The sequence below is a fragment of the Thalassophryne amazonica genome, chromosome 7, assembly GCF_902500255.1.
Source record: "Thalassophryne amazonica chromosome 7, fThaAma1.1, whole genome shotgun sequence".
In the NCBI taxonomy this organism is placed as follows: Eukaryota; Metazoa; Chordata; class Actinopteri; order Batrachoidiformes; family Batrachoididae; genus Thalassophryne; species Thalassophryne amazonica.
In genome coordinates, this window is record NC_047109.1 from 43,718,795 (window position 1) to 43,738,111 (window position 19,317).

General features: G+C 40.5%; 1 protein-coding gene across 4 annotated transcripts in view; it reads left to right on the plus strand.

Annotated features, from left to right (window-relative positions):
* The window catches only part of oscp1b (organic solute carrier partner 1b), a 31,775-nt gene extending 12,735 nt beyond the window's left edge, over positions 1–19,040 (plus strand). The window contains exons 4-11 of one of the 4 annotated variants that reach the window (XM_034174068.1): positions 2,545–2,712; positions 7,809–7,889; positions 7,993–8,096; positions 8,602–8,730; positions 14,312–14,381; positions 14,488–14,630; positions 14,798–14,861; positions 18,344–19,040. In XM_034174068.1, coding sequence (XP_034029959.1) covers positions 2,545–2,712; positions 7,809–7,889; positions 7,993–8,096; positions 8,602–8,730; positions 14,312–14,381; positions 14,488–14,630; positions 14,798–14,861; positions 18,344–18,463 — 879 coding nt within the window. In that variant the 3' untranslated portion in view covers positions 18,464–19,040. The remainder of the gene's footprint in view (positions 1–2,544; positions 2,713–7,808; positions 7,890–7,992; positions 8,097–8,601; positions 8,731–14,311; positions 14,382–14,487; positions 14,631–14,797; positions 14,862–18,343) is intronic. The other 3 variants (XM_034174069.1, XM_034174070.1, XM_034174071.1) reach the window with 3 other exon arrangements.
* Positions 19,041–19,317: the final 277 nt, after the last annotated feature.

A 19,317-nucleotide genomic window follows, 5' to 3' on the forward strand; every position in this document is an offset into this window, starting at 1 on the left:
TGTCGTGCTGCGAGTGATGCAGAGGACACTTTGAATTCCTTCTTGAGTGTCTGAGATATGTAGATTGAAATGGATTTGCAAAAATGCATTTGGAATCGCATTTCAAATCAACTCGGTATGTGGTTTCAGCTTGCTTTGGAAAAAATGTTTAAAAATCTGATTTTGATTGGTAATGTGAACCTTCTTGATCCAAATTATTCAGACTTTCACTGAAATGGCTCTGCTGTGAGTGGCTGAAGTTTTAAATCCTGCAAGAGTGGGAGATTTGGTAGTTATCCTGCTTGGCTTATTAGTTAGTGCAGCGGGTAACTGAATGGTGATACAAGCACCAAATTTGGAACAAATGCACCTTACACATTACCTTTTTGAAAAGACAGGGTGTGTACTTGAATTTTCAATAGACAGCCAGGTAGGGGTCAATTGAAGAATTACACAGGGGTCAAAATTAAAGGATACTCCAATCATATTGAAAACTACATTATTTGTCTGATCACAGAGATTCCAAAAGGTATAGTTTGGACTATCTGTGACTGAATGTTGTGGCGTTATGTGGTAAAAACAGCAAGAATGGTGACAAAGGTCAGTTTCAGCTTGTTTGTCAGCAGCATCCCTTTCTACTTTCAAGTAATGCTTGATAACCCTGCTTTTCTGAGATTACCTACTCTCCGAACATCTCTAACAACATTAAAATGCCTAACTTGCATTTATTATGTACTTTTGTCTCAAACTTTTATTGCCTTCTCAAATTTCTTTCTCTGTTATGTACATTTTGCACGATTGCTATGTGGTTTGTATTCATATGTAAAGCACATGATCATTTGGCTGAAGTGTCCTTCATACTGTAAAGATAGTACAACCCCTGGCAAAAATTATGGAATCACCGGCCTCAGAGGATGTTCATTCAGTTGTTTAATTTTGTAGAAAAAAAGCAGATCACAGACATGACACAAAACTAAAGTCATTTCAAATGGCAACTTTCTGGCTTTAAGAAACACTATAAGAAATCAAGAAAAAAAGATTGTGGCAGTCAGTAACGGTTACTTTTTTAGACCAAGCAGAGGAAAAAAATATGGAATCACTCAATTCTGAGGAAAAAATTATGGAATCACCCTGTAAATTTTCATCCCCCAAATTAACACCTGCATCAAATCAGATCTGCTCATTGACATTGACCCTATGCCATGACATTGACCCTATGTGTCTTTTTGCAAGGAATGTTTTTGCAGTTTTTGCTCTATGGCAAGATGCATTATCATCTTGAAAAATGATTTCATCATCCCCAAACATCCTTTCAATTGTCCAAAATATCAACATAAACTTGTGCATTTATTGATGATGTAATGACAGCCATCTCCCCAGTGCCTTTACCTGACATGCAGCCCCATATCATCAATGACTGTGGAAATTTACATGTTCTCTTCAGGCAGTCATCTTTATAAATCTCATTGGAAAGGCACCAAACAAAAGTTCCAGCATCATCACCTTGCCCAATGCAGATTCGAGATTCATCACTGAATATGACTTTCATCCAGTCATCCACAGTCCACAATTGCTTTTCCTTAGCCCATTGTAACCTTGTTTTTTTCTGTTTAGGTGTTAATGATGCCTTTCGTTTAGCTTTTCTGTATGTAAATCCCATTTCCTTTAGGCGGTTTCTTACAGTTCGGTCACAGACGTTGACTCCAGTTTCCTCCCATTCGTTCCTCATTTGTTTTGTTGTAGATTTTTCGATTTTTGAGACATATTGCTTTAAGTTTTCTGTCTTGACGCTTTGATGTCTTCCTTGGTCTACCAGTATGTTTGCCTTTAACAACCTTCCCATGTTGTTTGTATTTGGTCCAGAGTTTAGACACAGCTGACTGTGAACAACCAACATCTTTTGCAACATTGCGTGATGATTTACTCTCTTTTAAGAGTTTGATAATCCTCTTCTTTGTTTCAATTGACATCTCTCGTGTTGGAGCCATGATTCATGTCAGTCCACTTGGTGCAACAGCTCTCCAAGGTGTGTTCACTCCTTTTTAGATGCAGACTAACGAGCAGATCTGATATGATGCAGGTGTTAGTTTTGGGGATGAAAATTTACAGGGTGATTCCATAATTTTTTCCTCAGAATTGAGTGATTCCATATTTTTTTCCTCTGCTTGGTCTAAAAAAGTAACCGTTACTGACTGCCACAATCTTTTTTCTTGATTTCTTATGGTGTTTCTTAAAGCCAGAAAGTTGCCATTTGAAATGACTTTAGTTTTGTGTCATGTCTGTGATCTGCTTTTTTTCTACAAAATTAAACAACTGAATGAACATCCTCAGAGGCCGGTGATTCCATAATTTTTGCCAGGGGTTGTATTTATTGTTGTGCTGAATTCTACCCTTGAACTGTAGTTTAATTATGATTTCTCACATTGTTGCTTTGGATGAAAAACATCAGCAAATTAATATCATGTAATTTATGCTGTGCAGCATTTTCTTCTTTTCATAATGAATCAGCAGCACGAGTTAAACCCATGTATGATCCAATGAAATTGTATGTCTTTCCTCTGGCAGCTCTATGACTTGATGACCATGGCTTTCAAGTACCAGGTACTTCTGTGCCCCCGGCCAAAAGACATCCTCTTAGTCTCCTTCAACCACATGGATGCAGTCAAGGACTTTGTGAAGGACACTCCCAATATTCTCTGCCAGGTTGATGAGACATACAGACAGCTCATAGAGGTAGGATGCTTCTGGCTTCCTTGTCCTCACAGTTGCGATGATCAGGACTTTGTTATAACATGAAACTTTAAAAAAAAGCATTTTTGTTACACTTTTTCTGAACTAACAGGAACAGGCATAATAAACCTGCAAATATGAAATCAGACATATGTGTAAAAAATACATTGATAGCCTGAAAGTTGTGTTAAAAATAATCAGAAAACCCATCAGCTCTCTGATTATTTGACATTGACGACCAAGAGTGTGTGGGTGTTGGGGTTGGATGGTGGCTCAAGTACTAATCACATGAAAATGCTCACTAAAAATTTAGTCCAGTCAAGTTATTCAGTGTAAGGCTCCCAGCCCCCACTAATTGCGAAAAAAAATGTTTCATGTTTCAGTTTCTAGAATTTCTAACAACACTACATGAATTTGGATAGCATTTCAATCCTTCTTTTATTGACAGATACAAGATTTCCAGTTGTTTGACTGGTTCCTTTGATGGTCATGCAACCCTAATTCCAATGAAGTTGGGACATTGTGTAAAATGTAAATAAAAACAGAATATAATGATTTGCAAATCCTCTTCAGCCTATATTCAATTGAATACACCACAAAGATGAGCTATTTAATTTTCAAACTGATAAACTTTGTTGTTTTTGTACAAATATTTGCTCATTTTGAATTGGATGCCTGCAACACATTTCAAAATATTTGAGACAGGGCAATAAAAGACTGGGAAAGTTGATGAATGCTCAAAGAACACCTAATTGGAAACAGGTGAGTGTCATGATTAGGTATAAAAGGAGCATCCCCAAAAGACTCAGCCATTCACAAGCAAAGATGGGGTGAGGATCACCACTTTGTAAGCAACTGCATGAAAAAATAGTCCAACAGTTTAAGAACAATGTTCTCAACATTCAATTGCAAGGAATTTAGGGATTCCATCATCTACAGTCCATAATATAATCAGAAGATTGAGAGAATCTGGAAAACTTTCTACACGTAAGCGGCAAGGGCGAAAACCAACTTTGAATGCCTGTGACCTTCGATCTCTCAGGTGGCACTGCATTAAAAACCAACATCATTGTGTAAAGGGTCTTGTAAAGGGCTCAGGAACACTTCAGAAAACATTGTCAGTTAACACAGTAGGTCGTTAAATCTACAAGTAAGTAAGTCCCTTCGGCTGCTCCCTTGTTTTTGCACTCGGGGTCGCCACAGCAAATCCAAGGTGGATCTGCATGTTGAATTAGCACAGGTTTTACGCTGGATGCCCTTCCTGATGCAACTCCACATTACATGGAGAAACTTGGCAGGGGTGGGATTTGAACCCAGAGCCTTCTGAACTAAAACCAAGCGCATTAACCACTTGGCCACCAGTGCAGGCTAAAACTCTACCATGCAAAGCAAAAGCCATACATCAACAACATCCAGAAACGCCACCGCCTTCTCTGGGCCCAAGCTCATTTGAAATGGACAGACGCAAAGTGGAAAAGTGTGCTGTGGTCTGATGAGTCCACATTTCAAATTGTTTTTGGAAATTATGTTCATCGTGTCCTCCAGACAAAAGAGGAAAAAGACCATCCAGATTGTTACCAGTGCAAAGTTCAAAAGCCAGCATCTGTGATGGTATGGGGGTGTGTTAGTGCCCATGGCAAGGGCAACTTACACATCTGTGACGGCACCATCAATGCTGAAAGGTACATCCAGGTTTTGGAGCAACACATGCTGCTATCCAAGCAACGTCTTTTTCAGGGACATCCCTGCTTATTTCAGCAAGACAATGCCAAGCCACATTCTGCACGTGTTACAGCAGCGTGGCTTCATAGTAAAAGAGTGCGGATACGAGACTGGCCTGCCTGCAGTCCAGACCTGTCACCCATTGAAAATGTGCGGTGCATTATGAAGCGCAAAATACGACAACGGAGACCCAGGACTGTTGAACAACTGAAGTCATACATCAAGCAAGAATGGGAAAGAATTCCACCTACAAAGTTTCAACAATTAGTGTCCTCAGTTCCAAAACGCTTATTGAGTGTTGTTTGAAGGAAAGGTGATGTAACCAGTTTTTTTTAAATGTATTGCAGGCATCCATTTCAAAATGAGCAAACATTTGCACAAAAACAATAAATTTGATCAATTTGAACATTAAATGTGTTGTCTTTATGGAGTATTCAATAGAATATAGGTTGAAGAGGATTTGCAAATCATTGTATTCTGTTTTTATTTACATTTTACACAATGTCCCAGGTTCAATGGAATTGGGGTTGTACCTAATTAACATAGATTAATGTAGTTTGGGCCCTTCCACCTCGTGTATTGTTCTCTATTTTTAGTATGTTATTCCTATGGTATATCAGAGGAGAATCACACATAAAATGTGTTTTTTGCAATTAGTGGTGGGTCAAGACTCAGTATGACTGGATTAATTTATTCTGTATCTATCGGTGCCTCAAAAACTAATAAACTAATAACCAAGGCCTACCTCTCTAGCAAATTCCAAATTTCATTCAAATAAATCCATGTCTTTCTGAGATATCCGACTGCTGACAATGAAATAAGTCATACTATGACTGAAAACATTACCTTTTTGACAGATGACAATGTAGTGGCAGTGGTGGCTGGTGGTATCGATTTTTAAGAGGGCACACCTTGACTTCTTTATGAAGGGTGATTTGTTACAGGGCTACATTACTTTTCACTACCTGTACCTGGCAACTGAGTCTATATTTGTAGCCACAGTAACACCTCTCTCTCTCTCTCTCTCTCTCTCTCTCTCTCTCTCTCTCTCTCTCTCTCTCTCTCTCTCTCTCTCTCTCTCTCTCTCTGCCCTGTCATCAGGTGACAATAGCTAATTCACGACAATCACAGCGTATAATCGGTATAAACTCTACAGGCTGCCCTTCACAATGTGTTATTGTTACTCTGTTAGTCTATATAGGAGCATGTTTAAGGCATTTCAACCATGCTCCAACCATTGGAAATGCTTTCAAACTCACCGTTTGAAGAAGCTGTTGAAGTTCGCAGTTGCTGCATGCTGCGAACCACCGGCTTCCTTTTTTTTGAATTCAGCCTGGAGACTACCTTTGATTCAGAGCTTCGAGTACTCCAGAATGCTTCAGCTGCAATATTTGCTTCAAATTATGTGATATCCCACCTTCATATCAAATGTTATCAGTCCTGTCAGAAAAATAATAATATAGTAATAACTAGGGCTGAAATGATTAGTCGAGTAACTCGAATAATTCTATTACAAAAAAATGTTTGAGGCAAATTCTGTGCCTTCGAAGCTTGTTTAACGTTGTAGTACATATGCCAGGCCGATGTGTGGTGCTGCAACGTCCCACCCCAAAAAACAGAAGACTAGAGCATAAAAGCTAATCAAATTAGCAACAATAGCTACACCTTTTCAACACGACACACAGAGTAAAAAATAGGCTTTTAAGAGAAAGACGGTCCACATTGATCATCTGAAATGGACCTACTGCGCATTTAAAGCAAAGCAGCGTGTTTGTCTATTTTTAAAAAACACACGGTCCGGTCTATGTGGGGAGTGACTATTCGTCTGGCGGCCGGCTGTTGTCTGTCTGCCCGGTGTGAGGGGAGCCCCTCACTCAGCTACAGCTCTGTTCCCGGCCACACTGACCGACAGTTTCTGAAAGAAGATCCTCTCAGCAAAAGTCCACTCTTTCAACTGTGTTTTGCTCAGACTCTCACTTTTTTGGGCAACACAGTGCTTCATAAACACTGTAACTTAAAGTAAAATAAAAAAGAAAACTGACTGCGAGGCTTGCATGTTCAACCTCCAGCTGAAATGCATCTGCTGAATGGTAGAGAAAGTGGTCACACTTAAATGTAAAGTTAGCGCAATATATATTCAGCATATATGATATCAATTAAAAGAAAACGCCACATTCTCCCATCATAATGAAATATAATAAAGCACAAGAACTTTTCTAACAAATCTGGTCAACAGTCGGCTTCTTGTTTTGAATCCAGCCAATGAAACGTGAAAATGCCAGGGAAAGTGCAAATAGCATGACAATTAAGTTACTTTAAGAATTGATGATCTAGTTATTCTTTGTAAATTCCCATTGGAATTCATAATTTTCATAACTAAAAGTCCAACAATAACAAAACAGCCAAAAACCTTATTGTGTGTCTCAAGTAATAATTATCTTTAAAGTACAACATTAATACCATGAACAAACAATTCTTATAGCTTATAATGTTGATTTAGTGAGGTAAGTGGAAAAAGCCAAGCATTTCTCTCCATTAAACATCTGTATTTAAATTGTCAGAAAGTGTGTTCTCTGGGAGAGATTTAGCTTTTTACAATGTTAATTGCATATTTGAGCCACAAAAAAAAAAACATGTCATTGTAACATGTACATGGTTCTCCTGTGGCTTTTCTGTGATGGAACAAACAAAAAGGTGGAATAAACCAAGAGCAAAAGTATGACATCACATTTGTAAACACAGGTACTTGGTTATTACCTGCAACAATATTGTGATGACATTGTGATCATGTGTGTGTTAAATATACACAGCTATCAAATCATTTTTGTTGCACGTGAGGAAAACATTACACTGTAAAATCTTTAGGATTTTTCCAAAACATGTACGCTCCACACAGAATGACCGCAGGCAGGGTTCAACCTACAGAGGTGGTGAGGGTCTGGGGGGTGATGGTCTAGTGGTTAAAGCGTTGGACTTGAGACCAGAGGATCCTCGGTTCAAACCCCAGCCTGACCGGAAAATCACTAAGGGCCCTTTGGCAAGGTCTTTAATCCCTTAGTTGCTCCCAGGGTGTGTAGCGAGCGCCTTGTATGGCAGCACCCTGACATCGGGGTGAATGTGAGGCATTACTTGTAAAACGCTTTGAGCGTCTGATGCGGATGGAAAAGCGCTATATAAATGTAGTCCATTTGCCATTGAACAGAAAATTAACCCTAATGAATTTTCTCTTTATTTGTTTCAGTGGATCACCGCAATTAATAGCTGATAACATTTAGTAATGAGTTCCCGTTTTATTATTCACTCTCAAATTGAAATTTTTAATTCCGTTTGCAGACTGTCTCAGTATAATGTCAGATGCTTTTGACTTTACTTTTCAGATGTACACTCCTTTGTCTAGTGGTGAATTTCAACTAATAAGACAAACTCTTCTCATCTTCTTTCAAGACATGCACATAAGAGTAAGTCCATTAATTTTGTCCAATTGGGGATAAAATTGCTTTTGAAAATACATATTGATGTGTTTTTATTTTTGTAGTAACTTTCCTTTGCATTTTTCCACAGGTATCTATTTTCCTTAAAGACAAAGTTCAGAACTCCAATGGCCGTTTTGTACTTCCCACCAGTGGTCCTGTTCCATCTGGAACTCAAATCCCTGGCTTAATTAGGTATCACAGTATTTGGCTTTTATCAATTAGACAGTTGCAAAAGTCATTCTTAAAAAATACTAAAAGTTGTTGCCAATTACTTTTGTTTCTTTTGCTGATTTTTAGTATTTATTAATTATTTATTTTTAATTCTTTCACAGAGTCTGTTTACTGATATTTTTTCCCAGAAATTGTTGTTAGGCTATCTGGAGTGAGTCGAATTACATAAGTTTTATTAAACAAGCTTATTCATGTGTTGCACTGTTCACTAGGCCAAAATACAAAAACATTTGGAGTTTATGATCACCATAAAATAAAGCAAAATATTTAATAAAGGTTGGAAACAAGCTCACACATTAAGCATGAATTTGCACAATGTTAAAATATTATGAATTAAGTAGTCTTGCAGGAATAACCTTTCAATTCTTTGTAATTGGCAACAAAAATTCAAAATAGATTCATGTATCATGGTAACATTTTGAAAGCTTACTTTAATGTTCTGTGGGTTTGCATCTGATAATTTCAGGATGTTTAGCTGTACTGGTGAGGAAGTAAGGAAGCTACAGTTCACCAGTGGCGGAAACTATACCAGTGCTCTCCACGAAGGATCGTTTGAGATTTTTGGAGACAGAATCACCAAACTAGGCACAGACATGTAAGCGGCTAATGACACAAACTGAATTGGCAAGTGTGCCATGTGTACAACTTGTGTACGAGATCTGTAACTACTTGCGTGCATGTTGGTATCTGATCCAATATCAGTATCGGCTTCCGATACCAATGTAATTCACGGATCGGAAATTTACAATACAGCCTGTGAAGTTATACGACCCAGGAGAGGAGCAGTGTCTTTAAAACGTCTTCTGAACTGCAGCATGTCTCTCAGTTGGCACAGCTCTGAAATGACAGCTCAAAGAGGAGCAGGCACAACTGAACAGAGCCTCTCTGTCCACCTGAATAAAACCTCCATCAAAATCCTTCCGTATTAATCCAGAGTTCCTCGTGTGCATGTAGCTGCTGATACGTTGAGAAAATTTATGGTTCATTTTACAGTTGAAAGGCTTCATGTTTCCAAAAAGCTCCAAGTTTGGTCTAAGGAGGAAAAGCAAAATGGTGTTAGTGAGAGGAGGGGGAGGAGAGAGCGGGGAGGAGAGAGAGAACCAAATCCAAGATTTGGAACCAAGGACTGATAACGCCGCTGCACAAAAAGCACTGACAAATTTAACCCTAATAACTACCATTGAGTCAGTGTCAACAGCAACGTCAGGAAAATATTCTGCATGATAATCAACCAGACTCCTACACTTCCTGACTGAAAACAATGCTCTGAGCAAATCCCAAATCTGTTTTTTACCAAATTACTGTACAACAGACCATATTTTCACCCTCAGCACCCTGATTGAACACCAAATAAACAAAAACAAAGGCAAACTACAACCCCTGGCAATAATTATGGAATCACCGGCCTCGGAGTATGTTCATTCAGTTGTTTAATTTTGTAGAAAAAAAGAAGATCACAGACATGACACAAAACTAAAGTCATTTCAAATGGCAACTTTCTGGCTTTAAGAAACACTATAAAAAATCAGGAAAAATAATTGTGGCAGTCAGTAACGGTTACTTTTTTAGACCAAGCAGAGGGAAAAAAATATGGACTCACTCAATTCTGAGGAATAAATAATGGAATCACCCTGTAAATTTTCATACCCAAAACTAACACCTGCATCAAATCAGATCTGCTCGTTAATCTGCATCTTAAAAGGAGTGATTACACCTTGGAGAGTAAGTAAGTAAGTAAGTAAACTTTATTTATATAGCGCCTTTCACAGACAGGGGTCACAAAGCGCTTTACAAGGTAAAACAATAAAAATATACAGTAAAACACTCAGTACTAAAAGATTATTGGCCATGAAAAGCCTGTTTAAAAAGTAGAGTCTTTAGTTGCTTTTTGAACATCTCAACAGAGTCCAGGGATCGCAGGGACAGAGGGAGTTCATTCCAGATACGAGGCGCTACGGCTTTAAAAGATCGGTCTCCTCGAGTTTTAAAGGAGGTTCGAGGAACCATCAACAGGTTCTTCACCTAAAGATCTGAGGCTGCGGGCTGAGGTGTAAGGCTGAATCAAGTCAGCAATGTAATCAGGAGCCTGACCATGTAGTGCTCTGAAAGTCAAAACCAAGATTTTAAAATTAATTCTGGAGGCAACAGGGAGCCAGTGGAGGGATTCCAAGATAGGCGTGATGTGGGCTCTCCTGTTGGTGCGGGTCAGAAGCCTCGCAGCAGAGTTCTGGACATACTGCAACTGATTTATCTCCTTCTTACCCAGGCAAGTGAACAGGCTGTTGCAATAGTCCAACCGCATGGAGACAAAGGCATGGATAATTTCCTCTAATTCTTTCTGTGACACCAACTGTTTAAGTTTGGCGATATTTCGCAGTTGAAAGAGGCAATTCTTCACAAGCTTGCTTGCGTGCTGAGCAAGAGACATTCCTTCATCAAAAATAACGCCAAGGTTTCTAAGGCTTGTTTTTGCCGTTAAGCCCAAGTCACTAAGGAGGCTCCTGATAACAGGAACAGCACTGTCAGGGGCAACAATAAGTGTCTCAGTTTTTTCAGAGTTCAGTTGCAGACGGTTTCCATTAAGCTGTTGCACCAAGTGGACTGACATGAATCATGGCTCCAACACAAGAGATGTCAATTGAAACAAAGGAGAGGATTATCAAACTCTTAAAATAGGGTAAATCATCACGCAATGTTGCAAAAGATGTTGGTTGTTCACAGTCAGCTTGTTATGGATAGACGCGGATTGAGGAGCGGTCCAGTATCTGACTGAACCCAGCATGAAATAATCAGAAGCAGTTCCAAAAAGAAAACATTTATTTTTCTCCCTTTGTGCTATACATGAAATACTAAATAATTTAAGTTCTGGTGAGGTGAAAAGGCGGCGCGCTCTCTCAGCGTCTCAACAGTCGGAGTCCGAACGTTCAGGACTCAGGAGTTCCGCCAACACCCCCCCCAGGTGACTTTCCCAGACTGTACTCTGCGAAGGAGGAACAGAGATGAGATTATTCAACACTTATTACTACGAAATATTGTTTAGAGGCAAACTTATCAGCTACACGTTTAGGTCTGGTTTCAAACTTAGTTCAAAGAGGCTGCTGCTCACAGCTAGTGGAGGATCATTAATCCGCACGCCACTGCCGTGAGGAGCACGCCAAACAATTTCACCAATAATTACTTATAGCTGCGTATAAACGCCAATTTACATTCACGGATAAACTTTTCAGAATATTCACCTCTGTCGTGTGCTGACAACGTTTGCCTCTCACCCTCGTCCTCCTTCACAGGCGCGATGTCAGACTCTGAAACGACCCTCAGCGTCCCCACACGGTTGTCACAAGGTCGTATTCTCCGGCAATCTTATCCAACTCACTGCTGGTTTAAATGTAGTTCTTCATCACTACATTGGTACCAGCTGGAAGTCCTCAGATCTGCACGTGAACATCACAGGTGTCGTGGATTGTCCTGATAGAGAGCCGCACGAGAATGCAACAGGTGCAGCCAATCATCGTACCAGAGGAGAGAGACTCTTCTGCAGCACATTTTCCTCAGAGAACAGCCCCAAATTACCTGGGAAGGAAAATAAACACAAAACAACCCAACCTTGTCCAGCCAAACCCCCCCAACACACAACACAGCTGTGTCTAAACTCTGGACCAAATACAAACAACATGGGAAGGTTGTTAAAGGCAAACATACTGGTAGACCAAGGAAGACATCAAAGCGTCAAGACAGAAAATTTAAAGCAATATGTCTCAAAAATCGAAAATGCACAACAAAACAAATGAGGAACGAATGGGAGGAAACTGGAGTCAACGTCTGTGAATGAACTGTAAGAAACCGCCTAAAGGAAATGGGATTTACATACAGAAAAGCTAAACAAAAGCCATTATTAACACCTAAACAGAAAAAAACAAGGTTACAATGGGCTAAGGAAAAGCAGTCGTGGACTGTGGATGACTGGATGAAAGTCATATTCAGTGATGAATCTTGAATCTGCACTGGGCAAGGTGATGATGCTGGAACTTTTGTTTGGTGCCGTTCCAATGAGATTTATAAAGATGACTGCCTGAAGAGAACATGTAAATTTCCACAGTCATTGATGATATGGGGCTGCATGTCAGGTAAAGGCACTGGGGAGATGCTGTCATTACATCATCAATAAATGCACAAGTTTACGTTGATATTTTGGACACTTTTCTTATCCCATCAATTGAAAGGATGTTTGGGGATGATGAAATCATTTTTCAAGATGATAATGCATCTTGCCATAGAGCAAAAACTGTGAAAACATTCCTTGCAAAAAGACACATAGGGTCAATGTCATGGCCTGCAAATAGTCCGGATCTTAATCCAATTGAAAATCTTTGGTGGAAGTTGAAGAAAATGGTCCATGACAAGGCTCCAACCTGCAAAGCTGATCTGGCAACAGCAATCAGAGAAAGTTGGAGCCAGATTGATGAAGAGTACTGTTTGTCACTCATTAAGTCCACGCCTCAGAGACTGCAAGCTGTTAGAAAAGCCAGAGGTGGTGCAACAAAATACTAGTGATGTGTTGGAGCGTTCTTTTGTTTTTCATGATTCCATAATTTTTTCCTCAGAATTGAGTGATTCCATATTTTTTCCCTCTGCTTGGTCTAAAAAATAACCGTTACTGACTGTCACAATTTTTTTTTCCTAATTTCTTATAGTGTTTCTTAAAGCCAGAAAGTTGCCATTTGAAATGACTTTAGTTTTGTGTCATGTCTGTGATCTGCTTTTTTTTCTACAAAATTAAACAACTGAATGAACATCCTCTGAGGCCGGTGATTCCATCATTTTTGCCAGGGGTTGTATTCTTCTGTTTAGTAGGTTTCAAAAAAGCATTCTATGTCCACCGGAGCTGTTGCCCTAAATTGAATGTTCATTTCTCTACCATAAGCCATCTCCAAAGGTGTTTCCAAGAATTTGACAGTACATCCGGCCTCACAACTGCAGACCACATATAACCCCACTAGCCCAGGACCTCCACATCCAGCATGTTCACCTCCAAGATTGTCTGAGACCAGCCACCAGGACAGCTGCTGCAACAATCGGTTTGCAGAACCAAAGAATTTCTGCATAAATTGTCCGAAGCCATCTCAGGGAAGCTCATCTGCATGCTTGTTATCCTCATCAGGCTCTCGACCTGACAGCAGTGTGTCGTCATAATTGACTTGAGTGGGCAAATGCTCACATTCAATGGCATTTGGCATGTTGGAGAGGTGTTCTCTTCAGTTGTGAATCCTGGGTGTCACTATTCAGGGCAGATGGCAGACCACGTGTGTGGTGTCGTGTGGGTGAACAATTTGCTGATGTCAGCGTTGTGGATCGAGTGGCCTATGGGGTTATGGTATGGGTAGGCGTATGCTATGGACAACGAGCACAGGTGCATTTTGAGATACTGTGATGAGATCCTGAGGCCCATTGCTGTGCCATTCATCCACAACCATCACCTCATGTGGCAGCATGATAAAGCATGGCCCCATGTTGCAAGGATCTGTACACAATTGTTGGAAGCTGAAAACATCCCAGTTCTTGCGTGGCTAGCACACTCAGCGGACATGTCACCCATTGAGCATGTTTGGGATGCGCTGGATCGGCGTATACAGCGGCATGTTCCAGTTCCTGCCAATGTCCAGCAACTTTGCATAGCCATTGAAAAGGAGTGGACCAACATTCCACAAGCCACAATCAACAGTTTGATCAACTCTATGCGAAGGAGGTCTGTTGCACTGTGTGAAGCAAATGCTGGTCACACCAGAGACTGACTGGTTTTCTGGACCCCCCCCCCCCCCCCCCCAAATAAAGCAAAACTGCGCATTTCAGAATGGGCTTTTATTGTGGCCAGCCTAAGGCACACCTGTGCAATAATCATGCTGTCTAATCAGGCTCTTGATATGCCACACCTGTGAGGTGGGATGGGTTATCTTTGCAAAAGAGAAGTGCTCACTAACACAGATTTAGATAGATTTATGCACACTATATGAGAGAAATAGGTCTTTTGTGTATATACAAAATGTTTTAGATAGGCTCATAAAAAATGGAAGCAAAAACAAAGTGTTCGTGTATATATATATATATATATATATATATATATATATATATATATATATATATATATATATATATATATATATCACTGTATTGTGTTTCAGGTACAGTGTAAGTCACCCTGTGGAGACTCACATGTCAGGGACTTCGACAAGTTCTGCTCAGCACACTAAAGTAAGTAAATGCGTTCACTAAGACCATCACTTTCATTTGACATACAAAGTAAACATCCCAACAGTCAATAGCAGCAGTTTCAGTTCACTGCCTTTGTGTGTGTCAGCAGGTCAGTGCTGCTCCCAATCCTCTAGCTAAAGAGGAATTGAATCTGTTAGCTAAGTTAATGGGAGGGTTAGAAGTTCAGATGCGTGGGAACGCAGACTGTGGTTTTCGAGTCAACCTGTTTGCTACGGATGAGGAAGAAGAGTGAGTTTCTGTTGTATTTTCATAATACTGTACTTTTCCTGACATTGTACCTTTTCAGTCAAAGTTGACACCCAAACACATAAAATATGTTTTCCCTTTAAAAAGTGAGGACAATAGAAAACATTAAACTATTAAACATAAGTGTTCATGGTTTTCTTTTGTCACAGGGAGGCATTGATTTCAAGACCACATGAGCTTTCCTATGAAGTAATAAACATCCAGGCAACTAAGGTAAAGCTCATTGTTTGTCCATTGAAATTATATTCTGACTTTAATGCTGCATTCAGTTTCAGTGTATTCAATTTATATAGTGCCTCAAGGTGCTTCACCTTGAAAGGGAAAATAAGTGCGTCTTAAAGCTAGAGTTGGTAGTCCTGGAGAGCCAGCAAGAGAGCTAAGAAGATCTGAAAGTATCCCCTCCCCCCCCCCCCCCCCCCTTCTCCGTCAGTGCTCCGTCCAAAGCCATGTCCCCACAAACTTAAATGCACACATACAGAGAAGCTAACGTTAGCTTTTGGGCTACTACGAGCTACAAAAGTAGCCAAGTTGGCAGTCTTATATGAAAATAACAAATCCCCCCGAAGCGAAAGTAATTACCTGTCCAACAGAAAAAGAGGCCGTTCAGATGCCTCCGTTGTTTCCACCGGGAAAATGCTGCACCAATGTTGACTCTCCTTTGACCTCTTGTTTTATCTCGAGCCTTTTTCATTGCAGCCTTTTCTGTCTCTGGCTTTCTTTTCCTTGGCTTTCTGTCGGGGTGAACCGTTAAACGTAAAGGTGGAAGTGGTAGTTTCGGCTGTATTCCCTCTGCCATTGTACAGAAGTGAACTTCTTCGGTGAAATGAGATGAGTGTGCACGCGCGGCAGAGGGAGGGACAGAGGGGGTTGTTGAGCCTGGTGACGCGAGCAGGAAGAACTAGACATGAAGGCATCTGATTGTTTTTTTTGAGAACGCACCACGGGGATTATACTGGTCGGAGTTTTATCGATTCTGCAACTGCTACAGATGTCTGATTTTCCTTTTTCTGAATACATAATGTGTTGGCTGTTGTTAGGATAGATGGACCATTTTACCCAATATAACAAAAAGTGTTTCTGAACAGAGTTACCTACCCTAGCTTTAAGTTTGGACTTGAAAATCTCCACAGAGTCCGACTGATTTATTGACACAGGGAGATACGATAAGAGAAAGCTCTGTGACCTGCAGACGTCTTATTCACCCTCAGGACACAAAGTAGTCCTGCATCCTGCGAACACAAAGCCCAGTCTGGTACGTAGGGTTTAATTAGGTCAGCTAAGTAGGGAGGTGCCAGTCCATGAACAATTTTATAGGCTAGTAGCAGAACCTTAAAATCCGATCTCACAGAGACATTGATGTCCAACCATCATACCGACCGATCATTGTAACAGAATTACTGACATCTGCAGCTACAAACAAGAGTAATTCTGATGATGTCATCTACTCTAACATGGTTATTTCTCTCTGCCGACATTTGAATGCAACACAGCAGACTCTGAGATGAATGACAAAATGCACTTGTCATGAGTTTTGTAGTAAAAAAACAGTTGTTTTAAAATGTATGCAGTGTGGCAAATTGATTTTCCTTAAATATAAGTAGTGTCCACAACCCAGAGTTAGGAGATAGTCGGTGTAACTCTGAATATGCGGGTGTCACTGACCGAACACTCCCCTCTAAAAATCGGTTGAAAAAGGTGCGCTGTCATTAACATTGAGAACTGCACTGAGACGATCTGATCAGGCTGCACTTAAACCGCTGCACACGGACAACAGCATTAACATCGCAACATAAAACTCTTTGTATATTGTGCCTAAAACTCTCCTGGATATATTAACTGGGTTTATAGACGTTATTACTGCGTTTGTTTTATGTAAAAATGCCAGAAGCTCAGGTTGTTTCTCCGTTATTTTCAGTGGAAGTTGCTGCGAGCTGCGATCGCTTCCTGTTCACGTCATAACGTCCTGTTTCAAGGATTCAAGGATTCAAAAGAAGTTTATTGTCATATGCACATAGGAACATGTTCCCTGCACAATGAAATGTGTTTACTGCATTTTTACCCATCCTAATTGCCAGTTAGGAGCAGAGGTCGCCTTTTTTGGCGCCCAGGGACCCAGCTCCAGATGTATATCCCTGCCCTAGGTCACGAGCAGGGCTGAGCAAACCTTGACCGGCCTCATGACACACTTAACAAACAACAACGCACATAAGTCAGTCCGGTACATGAACACATATAAATTATAAAAGCACACACAAGGAAATTGGGAAAAGAAAACCTCCATTGCTGCTGCGTTGAACTCCTGCAGCACCACTGGAGAGCAAAAAAAACCCATAGCACAGAAAAACAGTCATAAGAAAAACAAAAAAAACAGTCACAACAGACGACAGACAACAGCCGAGACTTGGATGTGTTCAGACAGACAGCCCGGAAAGGCCGCCCGGAAAGGCCGCCCTTGAGGCACCATCGACAGGCCTTATCTGTCCATCCTGGGGGGGGATCCCAGTCCTGAATCAGTCTACCAGAGTCTCAAGGTCCCACAGTCAACATCTCAGGACTAGGAAGGGAAAGAGGGAGGGTAAGACAAAGAGGCGGGGGAGACGAGGAGCGAGGCTATCAGGAGTGTTCTTCGGGGGGAGGATTTTATCCCAGCGGCCTTGAAGGACAGCTGGTGTTTGGAAACCAAATAGATATCCAGATTAACAGACGCCTGGCAGATTCCACAGTCTGAAACTTCAGTGGCTCCCACATACATCTGAATAGAGGAGATGTGGTCTTCTTGACGATCAAAGCAGTTTTCCAGTGCAGCCATTCTCCCCTAGATGGATTCCAATGTGCGGTTGACACCCGCCGACTGAGCTGACACTGCCCTTCCAATCGAATCAATCATGTGGGGCAGCCTGGACGGCCCAATTAATGCCACCTCCACCTTCTTAATTTTCCGGTAAACCAGCGCTATGGCCACTCCACACAGCAGAAACCCGGTCACCACAGTTCCAACTAAGTAAACATCTTCAACGTCCTCCACAGACAGCGTGTACAGGCACATGACTTATTATTTGTCATGATTTATTATGATTTATTATTGTAATAAATAATTTTTTATTAACAAACAGACATGTATATTTTACCTGTGCATAATAAAATAAAGTAAAAGAAAAAAAGTTTTATTAAGTGTTCTTACCTTAGAAACAGACGAATGCGGTTTACGGAGGTGAAGGCGGAGAACGGCAGGAGGGAGGTTTGCGCACACTGTAAACACAAACTAAACTTAAACTGTAAATCCTTAAAAGGATCATACAGAGGTAACTTTAATTGTAAACTTGCAGGTCTTTGGACCTGGAAACAGATTCATCACGTGATGCGTTATGTCAGAGCTTAACAACCGGATCGCTCATGGGGAGGGAACATTTTAGAATATTTTCATTAATAATCAGGGTGATATTTTCTCTAGTCATATTAGTTCAGGGACATTGGGCCTCATCTAGCCTGTTTTTTTTTCTGATATTTACAGTATATGAAAGTCCTCTTTGAACCTTTGTTTGTGATGTCACTATCTGATGAAAACAACTCCACTTGTGGTGAATTGGAAACAGGTGTTTTTCTTATGGCGCTGGTGATATATTAGAATGATATAGTAGGTAAACTGTACTGATCGCTCCAGCACTTTGATCAGTGGATACCTTTTTTTTTTTCAGGACCATCAGTCCAACGCTGAACTGGCAAAGATTATGGGAGAGTTCACAGAGACTGGACATGAACCTATTGCTGCCAGCAGTAAAGGAGATGACCTTCTGGCCATGATGGATGGCCTGTGACATCATCACCTTAAGGACTGTTTCCACAGCGCATGAGGCAATGCACTATCAATAGTCCATTTTCCTGTAGACCAGCCTGCTGTCTGCACTGGCACATAGAGGACACTGTGGCAATGAAAAATGCACCCAGAAAATCTCCTCTTTGGGTGATTTTAAAATTGGGGAGGTGAGCGGTTGTTTCCATTGGTTGGCAGAGGACCCATTATAAAGTATATGTTTGCACTGATTATGAAATAATGTGCAGTATGTGGGGAGCCAAGCTGAGTTATTCCACAACCATACTGTGTCAATGTGTGAAGATAAACAGTTGTATGTCAACTATAGGTGGACCAAGGTAAAGATGTTACATTATTTGGCTCAGACTGTGCTGCTGTGTTCAAATTACATTAGTTTAATATAATTAATTTGTATCTGTTAACATCTCACACACAACACACTTGCAGAGATTTTCAGGTTAATAGTCAATCTATGCTGAAGGAAAGTTAATTGTTGGTACAGCTTACCTAAAAGTTCCATAACAGCTACATTTTGTGTTAAAAGCACCAAATTTGGCACAGATGTAGCCAAATGTTTGACAAAGGAATAGTTTGCACCATCTGTCATGCTTAGTTTATTTATATATATATATATATATATATATATATATACACACACACACACACACACCGTATTTTCTGGACTATAAGTCGCACCTTAGTATAAGTCGCACCAACCACTTTATCCATTATAAAGAAAAATAAACCATAAATAAGTCGCACTGGACTATAAGTCGCATGGACATACAGATATGTTAACATGAAAAGTTCAGATGAGAATATTGTGACGGCTACCGTTTTTGGATGCAGATTTCACCA